Source organism: Aulonocara stuartgranti (assembly GCF_965226115.1).
Source record: "Aulonocara stuartgranti genome assembly, chromosome: 17".
Taxonomy (NCBI): Eukaryota; Metazoa; Chordata; class Actinopteri; order Cichliformes; family Cichlidae; genus Aulonocara; species Aulonocara stuartgranti.
In genome coordinates, this window is record NC_138953.1 from 28,810,856 (window position 1) to 28,824,631 (window position 13,776).

The following is a 13,776-nucleotide window of genomic DNA, read 5'->3' on the forward strand; positions in this document are numbered from 1 at the left end:
TTAAAAACTATTTACTGCTACTAATCGGAAGCTGCACACCTTTAATCGATTTACAATTCAGATATCATTAAGGGACCTATAGGTAGCCTACACCTCTCTCAACATTAAACAGCCTCATGGTCAGAATTAGCATACCACGTTTGTATTGCAGTTGTTGTTTTTTTCTTCTCCAACTCAAACACCTGTGTTATATAAGCGAGCCACTAAGAATCTTGCCGGTTGCCTGGGTCCTTTAACTGTGGGAAAGTCTGGTGTGAGAAGGAATCTAGCTTTGAGAAGGCAGAGATTAAGCTATTCTTTTTGGTGAGTTGTATTTTTGTCACCACTCGTTTCATGTCGTCAGCGGGGTCCCAGTTTAACGGGCAGGCGGGTGCACACTAAGCAGTTTGAACTCCCCTTTTTAAACTTTCTCTGCGGAGAAAGCCTTCGGCGTTACAACTAAAAGGGCTTTAACACAAGAGTCGGAGTCCCTGTGATGAGAGCTGTTTCCAAGAGATGAAGTGGCTGATGAGAAGCATTTTTGTGGAACTGCTTTTGTAATACGCGACTGAATGTCTTTCTTGGTGGTGGTGCGGCACATTTCGCGTCTTCTCTGATAGCCTGCTTTTACCGGAGATGTAAAAATGAGCGAGCGGGTTACGCTGAAGCGGCGCACGAGGGTTTTAACGGAAGGACCGACTAGTGCTGGTATCAAACCTACAACCTTCTACTCGCAACACCATCTCTCCAGCCAATAGACTGCTCTGCCTCCCTGAGTCCTCCCACTAAAAACAACCTGTATCGCATTTATAGTATGGATATCCGAACGTTTCACCTCGCTCAAATTCATATTCACAACTTTCCACCGGGAGTGGGTTTAGCCTAATTTGTAAGAAATTGTGATACATTCTTAGAATGACCCTCACTTTTCCGTGTGTTCCAGTCATATTCTGTGGCTCTCTGTTATTTTTCCCACGTTTCTATTAGGATTTCAGAGCCCCCGAACACTTAAAAGAGTTGTAGCCTAAATCTCGTCAGCTCTCATGGGACTGAGGCATTCGTCGCGTTGTTTGCTGCTACGGCGGAAGATGGCGGAGGCGGACAGCTCAGAGGTAGGGACCTTGTGGTGTCCTGCACCGCATTTAGCGGGACCGGTGAACTCTCCGTCTGGTATTTTTCGATCGTGTCAACACATTTGGTGTAGATATTATGCATATCTCTGTATTTTTCAGCGATAATTATGGAGACGAGTTTAAGAATAGATTTTGCACTGATGGCTTGTAAGCTAAGTAAAGTGCATGTCCTGCAGATGTCAGGACAGCTCTAGACTCAAAAGACGCATGGAAATGCAGTTAAAATAGACGATGCATATGGAATATTTGCATTTTGATTAAGTGGTTCATTACTGATGCACGGACATGGGCTGCTGAACGTGATAATGTCCGCTGTCCTTGGTGCTGAAGCGGAACCTGCATCTCTTGCCGGCTCCTCCATGAGTGCACAGTGTATCACCGCTGTCTCATATGTGTTATGGAAATGGCTTTACAATACAATTAAAAAACATTTCAGAGTTTATTCTTGGTTTGAATTGAATGATCTCTCTAGAAGACCGTTATTAACCTGTAACCTATGTATTCCCATAATTTCGTTTTAAACCATTAACTTGACTGTGATGTCTAAATGATGCTACAAACTCTCCCTTTTTTTTCTTTTCTTGTATGTCCTTAACAGAGGCAGCAGCCTGTAATGTCCCCCATTTCTCAGTCTGCTCAGCCCTCCCCACTGCCTAAACCAGTGCCTACTACCCACCATGTGCCCTGCGTTCCCCATACGCCTCATGTAGCAGCACTGGCCACCTGTCCTGGTCGAGGCAAGATTGCCAAGTTCATCAGCCCCGAGGAAATGACATCACGGGACTACTACTTTGACTCTTATGCTCACTTTGGCATCCATGAGGTATGCAGACAGGGCTGGAAAAACAGCAGCTTGGTATGATTAGAATTTTTAAAAAAAGGCACCCCCTTGACTCTTTCTATCTTTGCCAAGGAATTTCAACCATGCTTGGCTGGCTTTACACTAGTAGGATATGTCAAAAAATAACCTAAACCGATTTAACACTATAATATACAAGGACAATTGGGCTTTTATTTTGATTTTGATGCATATTCTTATGCTGTATTTTCAATAACTGTGAACCTTGTGCATACAGAAATCAAACCTTCAGTTCAGTAGATCCACTTAAGGTAACAGATGCCAAGGGAAAGCCTAACGAACGACTAAAAGCAACAAAATGGAGACAAATAAAAACAGAACTCTCAGAATCTGCCCTTAAAAGGAGTTTGAGATTTAAACAAAAGCATCTGCAACATTTTTGAAATTATTAAATTTATCGAATAATAAACTCCCAGCATGAACCAAACTTTAAGTATTAAAAGTGATTTCAGTAGCTGACAACTGACAAAACACAAGGCTTTTCTATTACCAAGCACCACTAAAAACATTATATGCATGGTAAAAATCCATATTCAGCACTCCAGTAGTAAAAAGTGTTTGTTTGTCTTTTAAAACTATCTGAAGTAAAGTGCCAAGGCCACAGCCCAACTAATGACCTTGGTATGTGACAAAGAGATGGTGGAAAAGTTTAGGAACATATAGACCTCTTAAACAGTGTCTGCATTTAGCATATAGGTCAGCTTTTTGTCTGCTTGCAGTCAACCAGTGTGTCCTGATTAAAGCAGTGCAAAGTGAAAAAGAAGGAAAGTGGGATATGTGAATGGGCTCAGGGAGAAGGGTATCAGGCAGTCCCCAAAGGCTTTGTGTTGTACTCCTGTCTATTTCAAGAAGCTCTGCCACTGTCACTAACGCTTTTGGCCTAAATACTGCCTTTTCCATATCATTACTCATGGAAAAAAAATCAATGTATTCTCAAAACTGCCCACACTTGCCACAATGTAGATCCATTATGTAACATAATGTGTAATATGTATTCCTTTGAGGATTTTTATGAATCACACTGCTCTTTGGTAGTTGAGTTTTTGGTCCTTTGTATGCGTGCCGGTACTGGAAAAATCATCAGGTAACATGGACTCTTACTCTTATTATCACTGCAGGAGATGCTGAAAGATGAGGTGCGGACACTGACCTACAGGAATGCCATGTACCACAACAAGCACGTGTTCAAAGATAAAATAGTCCTGGATGTCGGTAGCGGCACTGGAATCCTCTCAATGTTTGCTGCCAACGCCGGTGCCAAACATGTGTACGGGGTGAGACAAATAGATGAACTATCTGACCACAAACAAATGCTTCACTGCAATCAAACATTCACTGCTGTTGTTTAAATCTTTATGAGAGAAATAGTTGCAGTCTACACATATTTGACTTCTGACTCCTCCATATCAAATACATTTATTTTAAAAAAGTATCCTGGCTTTTTAAAAATGTATCTTAAGAGCTTGTCAGGCAAACTCTGTTAGACAGAGGCAATAAGAGACACCTGGCTCGCCTTAGAGAACAGCTGTAAGTGACAGGTTGGTGTTGTAACCCACAGTTATGTATGATTTATAGGCTGTAGTATACCCATGAATAGGAAGGTTTAATCATGAGTTTTCATTTGGCACCAGATCTGAGATGACTTATCTGGAAGAACAGCAGCTGCATCCATAGACACTGTTATTTGCACTTGAAGATGCAAAAAGCCCCTTAGTGTTTTTAGATGGATTTGATTAATTTTTTGTGTGTGTTTACTCACACTAAAACCCATGAAATATTTTCTAATTATTGATAAATTGATCAAAAAAGTGTTTGCTTGTTTTTAATTTAAAGATAGACCAATAACTCCATGTCTCGACCTTTTAACTGGATGTTATTTTTCTGTGATCCTGCAGATTGAATGCTCAAGTATATCTGAATATTCAGAGAAGATTATCAAGTCGAATCACCTGCACAATGGTAAGAAGAAGTATTGTTTCTCATTACTGCCATAATCCCACATCCACCTATCTGAAGACAGAACGATGCAAACATATCTGGTTGAGAAGTAGCGTGTAAAATCTGTATATTTCCATCATTACCGTCACACTTGACAATATTAGTCACAGTCCTGATGGTTAAATGGCAGCTCGTCAAATAACAGTAATCTTTGCCATCAATCAGAATCCCCTCAGTGGGGCTTATTACCATTGTAAAATGCCACCCTGAACTTCACAGAGGGAGGATGGGAAACAGATGCTTGGTTTCATAACCTACATATTTGACATTAGGCTGGTTTTAATTTAATCTTTTATATTTACATTTCAGGTACTTGGCTTTTGATCCCCTGAACATAGACTAGTGGTAAAGTTATAATGTCAGGACTTCCGTTTATGCATTAATAACTATAAATATTCCAAAAGTAGATGTAGAACTGACTATCAGTCATTAGAAAAAGGTAATTTAACCTCCAATTGTGTTATTAGGGGCAGAGTATTGAATTGCTGAATTTTCCTGTAATTTCTGAATATTTGATAAATGAAATTTTGTGACTAGCTCAATTTACAAAACCTTGGCATAAATTCAGTAACTGCCCCTTTATGCTACTTTAGAAGGAAAGCATCTGTGCACTGCATTCATTAATGTTGTGGAACACAGATGGCTTAAATTCACTGAATGAATGAACACCTGCCCTGAGAAAATGTATACATTTTTAAAATTATTTTTCCTTATATTTAGTAATGAAATTAATGATATATACTGCACATCATAGGTCAATTGGTAATACAAAACTCCCTGCCGTGTAACACCTCTTTAAATTGGTGGTGTCTTCTTCCTCTGGAGGTCAAAGATGTCAGAATGGGGAAATGAGACAAATAAAATGCATGCACCAAAAAAAAAATCAGGCGCCAGATGACAACAATAATTAAGTTGGACTAATTTACAGCAATCCCAAGGCATACAAACATTGTCACTTGAGAATAATGTCATTTGCTCTAATCTGATGAAGAAGCTGTGAAGTAATTTACTGCCTGCTGTTTTGTGGCTATGCACACTGCAGTCATTACCATCTTCAAGGGCAAGGTGGAGGAGGTGGAGCTGCCCGTGGAGAAGGTGGACATTATAATCTCAGAGTGGATGGGCTACTGCCTTTTCTACGAATCCATGCTCAACACGGTCATCTTTGCCAGGGACAAGTGGCTGGTAAGATGGTGCTGCGGGAGGTTTGGGGAGTTAAGCAGGGCTTTATGTGCGTGTGTGTCTGTGAGTGGCTGGCTGGACAAATAAGGCTATTTGACACATAGACACAGCACACAGCGTTGAAGTGGAGAATTTACTGTACGCTCGCTTGCATGTGTCTGCTCGCCAGATGCTGAGGTCATACATGAATGATCAGGTTGCTAACCTCAATGGCTGTCAGCAGGCTTTGAACTCAGCACATGTGATCTTTTATTACATGCCAGGTGTGTGAACAGTATGAGTGATTGATGGCCTTTGTGTGTGTGTTCACTGGTTACCTGACTTTTGTTTTCTTCTTGTATTCAGAAACCTGGAGGCCTGATGTTCCCTGACAGAGCAGCGCTCTACGTGGTAGCCATTGAAGACCGGCAGTACAAGGACTTTAAGATACATTGTGAGTAGTTACGATACATTTGTTGCAGTTTCATTTAAATTCTTTCGGGCTTCCTCTCAGCTGTGTTTAACTAGTGCCCACTGTTGCGTCACAGCGTGATGGTTCCTGTGGATGAGTAGTAGATAAAGTGCATATGAATGTTTGTTTAAATTTGGTTTGTATTCCGAACTGATTTAAGTAGTCAGTAAAACCAGATTACAAAAAGTCCAAAAGTTACATTTCAGACTCTACAGGTGTGAGTTAGCATGTTAATGTTTGTGGCAGTACAAAAGATTGAACAAGTGTTTACTTTGCTGGGAGAAAGCCTCTGTGAGGGTGAAAGGTAGCAGCCTAGGTTTGGGTCAGACCCGAGGCCCTTTCTTTTCCCACTTCATGCCTTTCTGTCTACTTTATATATGGTCTGATAAGGAGTCATGCAGCAAGACAATGATCCCAAGCAAAGCATCAAAGGTACAACAGAATGGCTAAAAATGGAAAACAAAACAATACTGCTGTTGCAATGCCCCAGTTAAAGCACAAACCTGAGTCTGATTGAAATGCTGCGTTGAGACCTTAAGAGTTGTGGATAAACAAATGCCCACAAACCTCAAAGAACTGAAGCAACACTGTAAATAAGAGTGGGCCAGAATTCCTCTACAACAATGTGAGAGACTGATAAAGTCACGTAGAAATTGCTGTTAAAGGTGGTTTTACAAGCTGCTAAAGTGCATAGTCCTGTGGAAGTTTTTTTTTTTTTTTTTACATGACTGCAAATGAAAGTCAGTTTCTTTGACCAGCTTTAGACTTCATCAGTTGCTAAATTAAAATACTGGGTTCCACTCTCCTCACTAGTAGAGCAACTTGTTTATAATGTAATAATAATAATGTATACTTTATTGATCCCTGTGGGGAAATTTCTCTCTGCATTTATCCCATTCACTCAGTGAAGCAGTGGGCAGCCATTGGGCACCCGGGGAGCAGTGTGTAGGGACGGTACTTTGCTCAGGGGTACCTCAGGGTAGTCGTTCAGTGGATTCGAACCCCCAACCTACCGATCATGGGGCCACCACTCTACCTACTGAGCTTTTCCTGCTTGCCTCAAATGCCTCAGATGTTTTCAGTCCCAAACTGAAAACATCTGAAAAGAGCTAGCTACTTCTAAGACTGAACCAAAACAGTGAAGCTGTAGGTTATAAAACCAAACAGTACTTTATGTGACAGTGACAAGCCATAGATTTTTCTTAAATGCTGATTAGTGACTGCAAGGGGGAAAAAACCCAAAACATGCCACAGTAAAAAGCAGTACCTTCTGCAAAAGTGGCTAAAATGTACAGGGTATTTATTGGGTTATAGCCATAAAGACCATAAGATTAAAAATTGGGTGAATGCAAATAATTTTTAATTTAAGTGGAAGTAGTTTAATCTAGCATTGAAACCTGTTGTGCAGCAAGAGGTTCAAAAGCATTTAAACCAGCGTGTTACTTTTTATCCTGAACTGCTTTCTCTGCTCCAAACTCACGGCATGTGTTCAAATAGCTAACACAGCTGGAGGGCTGAGCTTAACATTGTGATCCAGTATTAAAGGTGCCATTCAAACCTGTACGTACATCGGCTTTGAATCTGGGTCAATAACGCCTACTGAGTTCCCTTTCACTGCACAGGTGGCCTCCTGTGCTTTATTACATCTAAACATACATAAAGGTACATTCTTTCACATAAATCCCAAAAGAACTCACTTTACCCCAAACCCTCACACTCTTATTTTTAGTTTTTTTTGCGTTGGTGGCACACTCACCATCTCATGATACAGACTTAGTGTTTGGCCTCCTGACAAAGCAAGGTGGAGTGAAGGGACTGAGTGGGGGAGTGAATGTGTTTTTTGGTGTGTTTTCAGCCCAAATTATAATAAAACAAGGATGCCAGACATTCTGGAGGAGGTAGAGGAGGAGGCCAGAGTATATTTTCGGGACGGCTTGTCTTTCTCCACATACGGCCTGGATAGACAGAAAGACAGCGGGACTGTTCTTCCTGGCAGAGTCAAGCGCTCTGTTTTATTTTCTCTGCTACCTTTTTTGTGCTGACAGCTTAGCAGGAACAGGGAGAACAGAGCTTTGCTTGTGCCTGAAAACTGAAGGAGAAAAAAAAATCCAGAAAACACATATTGTGTGCATGGTCATTCACATGGGTATCTGGTTTGCTTTTTGTATGTACAGGGTGGGAAAACGTATATGGGTTCGACATGAGTTGCATTCGCAATGTGGCCATCAAAGAGCCTCTGGTAGATGTGGTAGATCCCAAGCAAGTGGTGACGAACGCCTGCCTTCTGAAGGTTAGTCTGCATTTGTACCAGTTTGTGAACGCGTTTTGTCTACAGTATGATTTCATACCTGTTTGTGGCACATATCCAAACACTTTTGTTTTTCTCTATCTCCTGGGTACATGAATTCCCAGAAAAAGTCAGACAGCTGTGATCCTCTGTCACTGTGAACATTCCCCATCTATTGAGTCTATTTTCTAGTACATAATAGAGATTTCTGGCTGGCTGTAATAGGCTGCAGCTCTGTTTTCATGCTTGAAGATACAACAGAAGCTTGTCTTTCATCTCGCAAATGAACAGAGGATGAGAGCATTCACAGAGGTGATAGCCTTTTTGTTTGTCCCCTCTACCTTTACCTTTTCTCTATTTCACTGTCCCTTTTCTCTCCATATATCATGTTTCTTTCTATTCCGAGCATTTTATGTCTTCATTGCCCCTTTTTTCATTATCTCTGTCTCACATCATTTTATAGTCTCGTTTCTCACTTTCACTTTTCTAATCACTCCACCGTTCCTTTCATCTTGTGTCCCATTCTCTGATTTTAAACAATGTCAGGCCTCAGTAGTCTGAGTGAATAGGGAGGTCTCACTCAGTCTTTCCCTCTGTGCGATGGTGAAATGTCACACAAGAGCAGGCATTGAGTCACCAGTGGGAATGAAATGGGCTCTCCATCAGTGTGATAAGCGATGGTCTTGCTTTTGTGTTAAGAAAAGGTGATTCATGTGTTAGGATGGAGGAGCTTAGCCACTGACATGCCTGTCTGAAATTTTATTCTCACTGCAGGTATCTTTTTTACATGTATGTATTCAGGGCATCTTCACCCCAACCCACCCCTGCCAGCCACTTCACCGCTTCTTAATTCAAACTGCCAGTCATTCCTCGCTTGCTAAAATTACAAAGTCGCTCCTGGGGATTTTTTTTCTCTCCTCCTACAATTTGCTGTATACGATACTGGCCTGGTATCATTGGAAAGGACAGAGGTGTTAAATCACAATCTGTCATGGTGACGCCACATGGCCGAGTGCTCCAAAGCCCAATAGGCTGGGCAAGATGAACAGGTTGCAATTTAAAATAAAAATCCCCCTCCATCCTCCTAAATACAGCATCATCTACATGCAAAGCAGATATGCACCTGCTCCTCTATTTTGAACCCAGTATGATGCCTAGCAGGTGACAAAGTACTTAGATCTGTGGCTACCTCAGTAAGGCAGTTTGATATAAAACACACACATATACTCACACGCACAAAACCTCCCTCCCTTGTAGACATGAGGGAGGACACCCACACAGCATGTGTAGTGCGAGCAGGCTTCATTTGCCAGCCGTGATTCAACCTGTGGGCTTTCACACACACACATATTCTTGCACATGCACAGTAATCATGGTGAATAATCAAGAAGCATTGACATACATGTGCCGCATGTGTATGTGAGAGATCGCAAATAGTGGTGGCAAGTTGCAAGCCTGTGATTGTACAGTGGCTCTATTCTGAAATAGCATGGTTATGGATTTCAAGCTCATTTGCCCTGACATATATAACATCAGCTACTGGCAATTTTATTTTCAGGAAGTGGACATCTACACTGTGAAGCCAGAGGACCTGTCCTTCACCTCAGCCTTCTGTCTGCAGATTCAGCGCAATGATTACGTCCATGCTCTGGTCACCTATTTCACCATTGAATTCACCAAATGTCACAAGAAGACTGGTTTCTCCACTGGTGAGGCTAAACAGGAGCCTTTTTTATTTTAAAGAGTTGAGATTTAAACCTCTGGGTCAATCAAATAGAAAAAAAAATTGTGTCACATATTTTGGTACAGTGTGTGTAAAAGTCTTGATCAACCCTGGTAACCAGACTTCAAAATGTTAAACTGGTTTAACTGGTCGTTCTCCCAGCTTTCTGATAATCTTCCAGGGTTTTTCATTAGATATTGGCTGCTTTTTCACTTATTTTAAGGAAGAGGAATATTTCTTATTTGGTAAGCCACTTAACACTGACCTATGAATCATTCAAGCGTTAAAAAAAGGCACCTAGTTCAAGGGATGAATCAGTTTTATTTCCACACATAACAGATAACGTAGAAAAAAACGAATTGTAATTTTATCTTTTGGAACTCTGCGACTAGCAATTCATTATAAAAATACATAATTTGTTCCAATTCTTTAGCTGAATCTATCAAAAATTCCAAAGACACCACAGTTTAACAGCCCTAAAATGCTATTTCTGGACCAACAAGGTGATTCCTAAGATCTATTGTTAAAAACCTTGACATTTCTGAGCATGCTGGGTAGTCTAATTAACAAAATTGAGGACACTGAACGGGTGGAGGACAAAAGAAATGACAAAATTATCTACAGCAGATGAACAGTGTCTGAAATGCATGTCTTTTAAAAAATAGAAAAAACTCCAGAAAAGATGCATCTGGTACTTTGGCTGATCCATCTACGGCTCAGTAAAGTCTCATGAGAAAGGAAGGGTGCCTGCAAAGAAGCCATTTTTAAAGCAGGAAAACAGGAATGAAAGGCTGAGGCATGCCAAATTACACGAGAACTGAACAGAAAATAAGTGGCAGCAGGTGTTATGGAGTGATCAATCCAAAACTTACATTTTGGATTTGTTTAAATCATCAATATGAACCAAGGTGTTTAGGAAAGAGTCACTACAGCCATCTGTAAAACACAGGGGAGGCTCTCTCATGGTTTGGAGATGAATTTGTTGTGGAGGTGTGTTGGGGATCTTGTCAAAATCGATTCAATAACAAACACAGAAAAGTGCAGTTAGGTTTGTGCCACCGTGCAATATAATGTGGAAAGAGATTGGTAACAGTTTGATTTATCAGCATGACAATGATCCCAAACACAGAAAAACACACATGGAACTATCAGTCATGAATCGAACTATCAATCAGGGGTTGGCCAGAGCCTGAATCTCTGGATCATCCCAACAAGGAAAAGATCAAAAGACAGCCAACATCCATGGAAGAATTCTGAATGTCCTTCAAGAAGCCTGGAGAACTATTCCTGAATAAAACTCGTTTCAACAAACTGCTGCACCCATTTCCCATCATTGAAGGAAAATATACAGAATTGAGGGGTGATTCAAGCCATTTCCACAGTACTGTACTATACATTTTTGATATTACTTTCTCCATGTGGTGCTTATATAGTGAGGTTGTGTTATGCTGCATAGCAGACAAGGACAATTACTTCCCAGGATTGTCTATCAGGACTCTATTGCAATGTACCCAATGCGATGCAACAGAAAGGTTTATGAAAAGAGTGGACAACTCCTGTAGTTCACTTTCAATGATAAAACAATTCTAAGGAACTTTAAATGTCTACACTCACAATCTTTTCTGAAACTTATGCCTTAAAACACATATTCTCCAAATCCACTTGTTATTTAACTGAAACACCAATGAGTGACATTTCTTTTTCACTTGTGATCAGTTTTATTTGTCACAGCAAGTGTGTTTCAGAACTGAACTGAGGTGTTCAGCGATTCACAGATTTCAAAACCTGATATAAATATTATTTCTCCTAGATTATTCAGTTATTTTACACCACAAAAGTTTATAAAATGTATAAAACTGTAGCCAAGGATACATGAAGATTTGCTTGCACCGTTAAGCAGATTCACATCCTGGCTCGCCCCGCAGCCACTTGAGTAGTTTGAGCAGTGAATCAGTGGATATTAAATGGATGGCGCTCCATTTCTGCACCTTAGCTCTTGGCTACACTCTGCTGGTGTTACGTGACCAGTGTTTGAACCAGCAGAATCACCGAGCGCGTCATCATGCTGTTGAGGACACCTATTATAGTGAAATATGTTATGCAAGCTTATGTTAATACATTCACGCATCCGGTGCTTACATAATATCACGTAGAGGAGGTTCTATTTTTTGGCTGTCTGTTGGCCCTGAGGCTGAGCATCACCGAAGGAGATCTCTTCTATCTGCCTCTGTATTTTTCCCATTGGATGAGAGAATTTCAGGCACTTTGCTGTTATACTTCTTCTATGCTAACATGCCGAAGGCAGTCTAGTGCCTGTCAAGACTATTCTGTAAATCTTTTTATTTCCCCTACTCCTCTTTACTCCTCTTTCCTCTTTCCTCACCACCATTCCTCTTTAACCTAATTTCAAATTCTCTCCTCCTCTCTCTTTATCATCTCCACCATCTTTCATTTTCACTTCCCTGCCTTTTCCCTTGCCCTCCATCACATCCTATCTTTAGCTCCAGATGCCCCAAGCACACACTGGAAACAGACTGTGTTTTATTTAGAGGACTACCTAACTGTCAAGAAGGGAGAGGAGATCTTTGGCAGTCTTGCTGTCAGGCCCAACGAGAAGAATGTGGTAAGACTAAAAAATTTCAAGACAATTCTCTAGACTTAAAAAGGGAATTTACCTAAATTACAACAGCAGCAACATACTTAGAAATATAATAAAGATATGGATACAAATAGTGGAAAAAGTCCTCTTTTTACTATAGATAAACCTTCAATTAGTAAAAAATGCCATATTTTTAACATCCTGTTTTACTGTAGACTGCCTCTAATAGCGCATATTTGCTTAGCAAGCAAAAAGTAGCTGGTTTAATTCCAGCCTGAGCCACAAAATCCCCTTTGGGGCTGCGTCAGGAAGAGCTACCCACTACGGTGACCCCTTGTGGCAAAGGAGCTGCTGAAAAGTAGCTGCTTCTTCTGTATCCTGACCACACACCATTAAATAACAGAAAATATTCAAATAATGGTATGTCCTATGTTCCCTGTAGTTATTGTTAATAATAGAAAATGTCCTGTTTATTTGCTGTGTGCATGCTGTTAATTAATAGAGAATCTCTTTTCTTTTTAATTAAGGAAATATTTCTTACAGTGCTGCTTGTCCTTCGCCTTTTTGGTTGTGTGTAATTCTTTGTAACTGATTACTTCAATTCACTTTTGGTAATGTTTGTTGCAGCGTGACCTGGAGTTCACCCTTGAGCTAGATTTTAAAGGACAGCTATGCGAGGCCGCCATTTCCCACGACTACAAAATGCGTTAAGAACAACAGACCAAGCCGTGCCGCAGACCTAGCCTCAGCCCCTCTGGTCAGCGAGGGGGAGGGCACAGGCTCTCCAACAAGCATTCCAGTTTGCCAGGGAGGGCATCTGGGCGCATCTGATTGGATGCCATCAAGCCAGCATCTAGGTGATGTCATCACAATAGGCACGTATCTATCAGCAATAGTGCCATCATGTGTACCAACTTGATTGACTCGGGCACCTCATTGAATGTATCATCCTACTTGATTTTTTGGTCTGTTTCTGAGAATTATTTTGATTGATGTATGAAATGAAAATCATTTATTTATTTATTATTATTATTATTATTATTACAATGAATGGAAAACGATTAACTTGTGTGATGTTAAGAGGATTATAGCACAGTCATTAACTGTTTTACCTTTAGTAACATTTATTACATATTGTATAATTGTATAGAGAGTACAGTAATTCATTGCTTTATTTTAGCAAGTATCTGCATGTGAATCCTTTTTCATTTTTTAATTTCAGAAAGATGTGAAATGGAATTTATTTCTTTAATTACTGAGAACTTTGGTGCCAGAAAAAAGAGAAGAATGCCTCAGAACAGTAACAAACATGATGCAATTATGCCATGTACCACTTTGTTTAGAGATCGGATGATCAAAGAATATGAAAAAAAAAAAAGAATGTGGTGATGAATAAAATGTCAAAGAATCAAATAATTTATCCCGCTTTCATTTCAAACTTGAAGCAAAGATTCTGTTATGAAAAGGCTACAGTATACTTCTGATTTTCCTCTTAGGTAAAAGGATTTTATTTAATTGCAATAAGGAATATTCTAAATACTACAAAGAGACAATTTTGATTTGGC

General features: G+C 40.2%; 1 protein-coding gene across 5 annotated transcripts; it reads left to right on the forward strand.

Annotated features, from left to right (window-relative positions):
• Window positions 1–42: 42 nt before the first annotated feature.
• On the forward strand, window positions 43–12,933 carry LOC309692926 (protein arginine N-methyltransferase 8-B-like). Of its 5 annotated transcripts, none has more exons than XM_082511829.1 (11): window positions 43–303; window positions 967–1,091; window positions 1,711–1,935; window positions 3,090–3,245; window positions 3,867–3,930; window positions 5,012–5,154; window positions 5,497–5,584; window positions 7,777–7,892; window positions 9,448–9,598; window positions 12,114–12,235; window positions 12,839–12,933. In XM_082511829.1, the coding sequence occupies exons 2-11, from the start codon at window positions 1,023–1,025 to the stop codon at window positions 12,920–12,922; spliced, it is 1,218 nt and encodes a 405-aa protein (XP_082367955.1). In that variant the 5' UTR covers window positions 43–303; window positions 967–1,022; the 3' UTR covers window positions 12,923–12,933. The 5 variants fall into 5 exon arrangements, with proteins under 5 accessions (XP_082367955.1, XP_082367956.1, XP_082367953.1 ...); XM_082511827.1 differs by lacking the exon at window positions 43–303 and adding an exon at window positions 313–791; XM_082511828.1 differs by lacking the exon at window positions 43–303 and adding an exon at window positions 803–868.
• Window positions 12,934–13,776: the final 843 nt, after the last annotated feature.

Excerpts from the sequence above, each read along its gene's own strand:
- LOC309692926 (XM_082511829.1), top strand. The coding sequence starts at position 1,023 with ATGGGACTGAGGCATTCGTCGCGTTGTTTGCTGCTACGGCGGAAGATG. Across the intron at positions 1,092-1,710 it reads CGGAGGCGGACAGCTCAGAG|AGGCAGCAGCCTGTAATGTC; the intron begins GTAGGGACCTTG and ends TGTCCTTAACAG. Across the intron at positions 1,936-3,089 it reads CTCACTTTGGCATCCATGAG|GAGATGCTGAAAGATGAGGT; the intron begins GTATGCAGACAG and ends TTATCACTGCAG.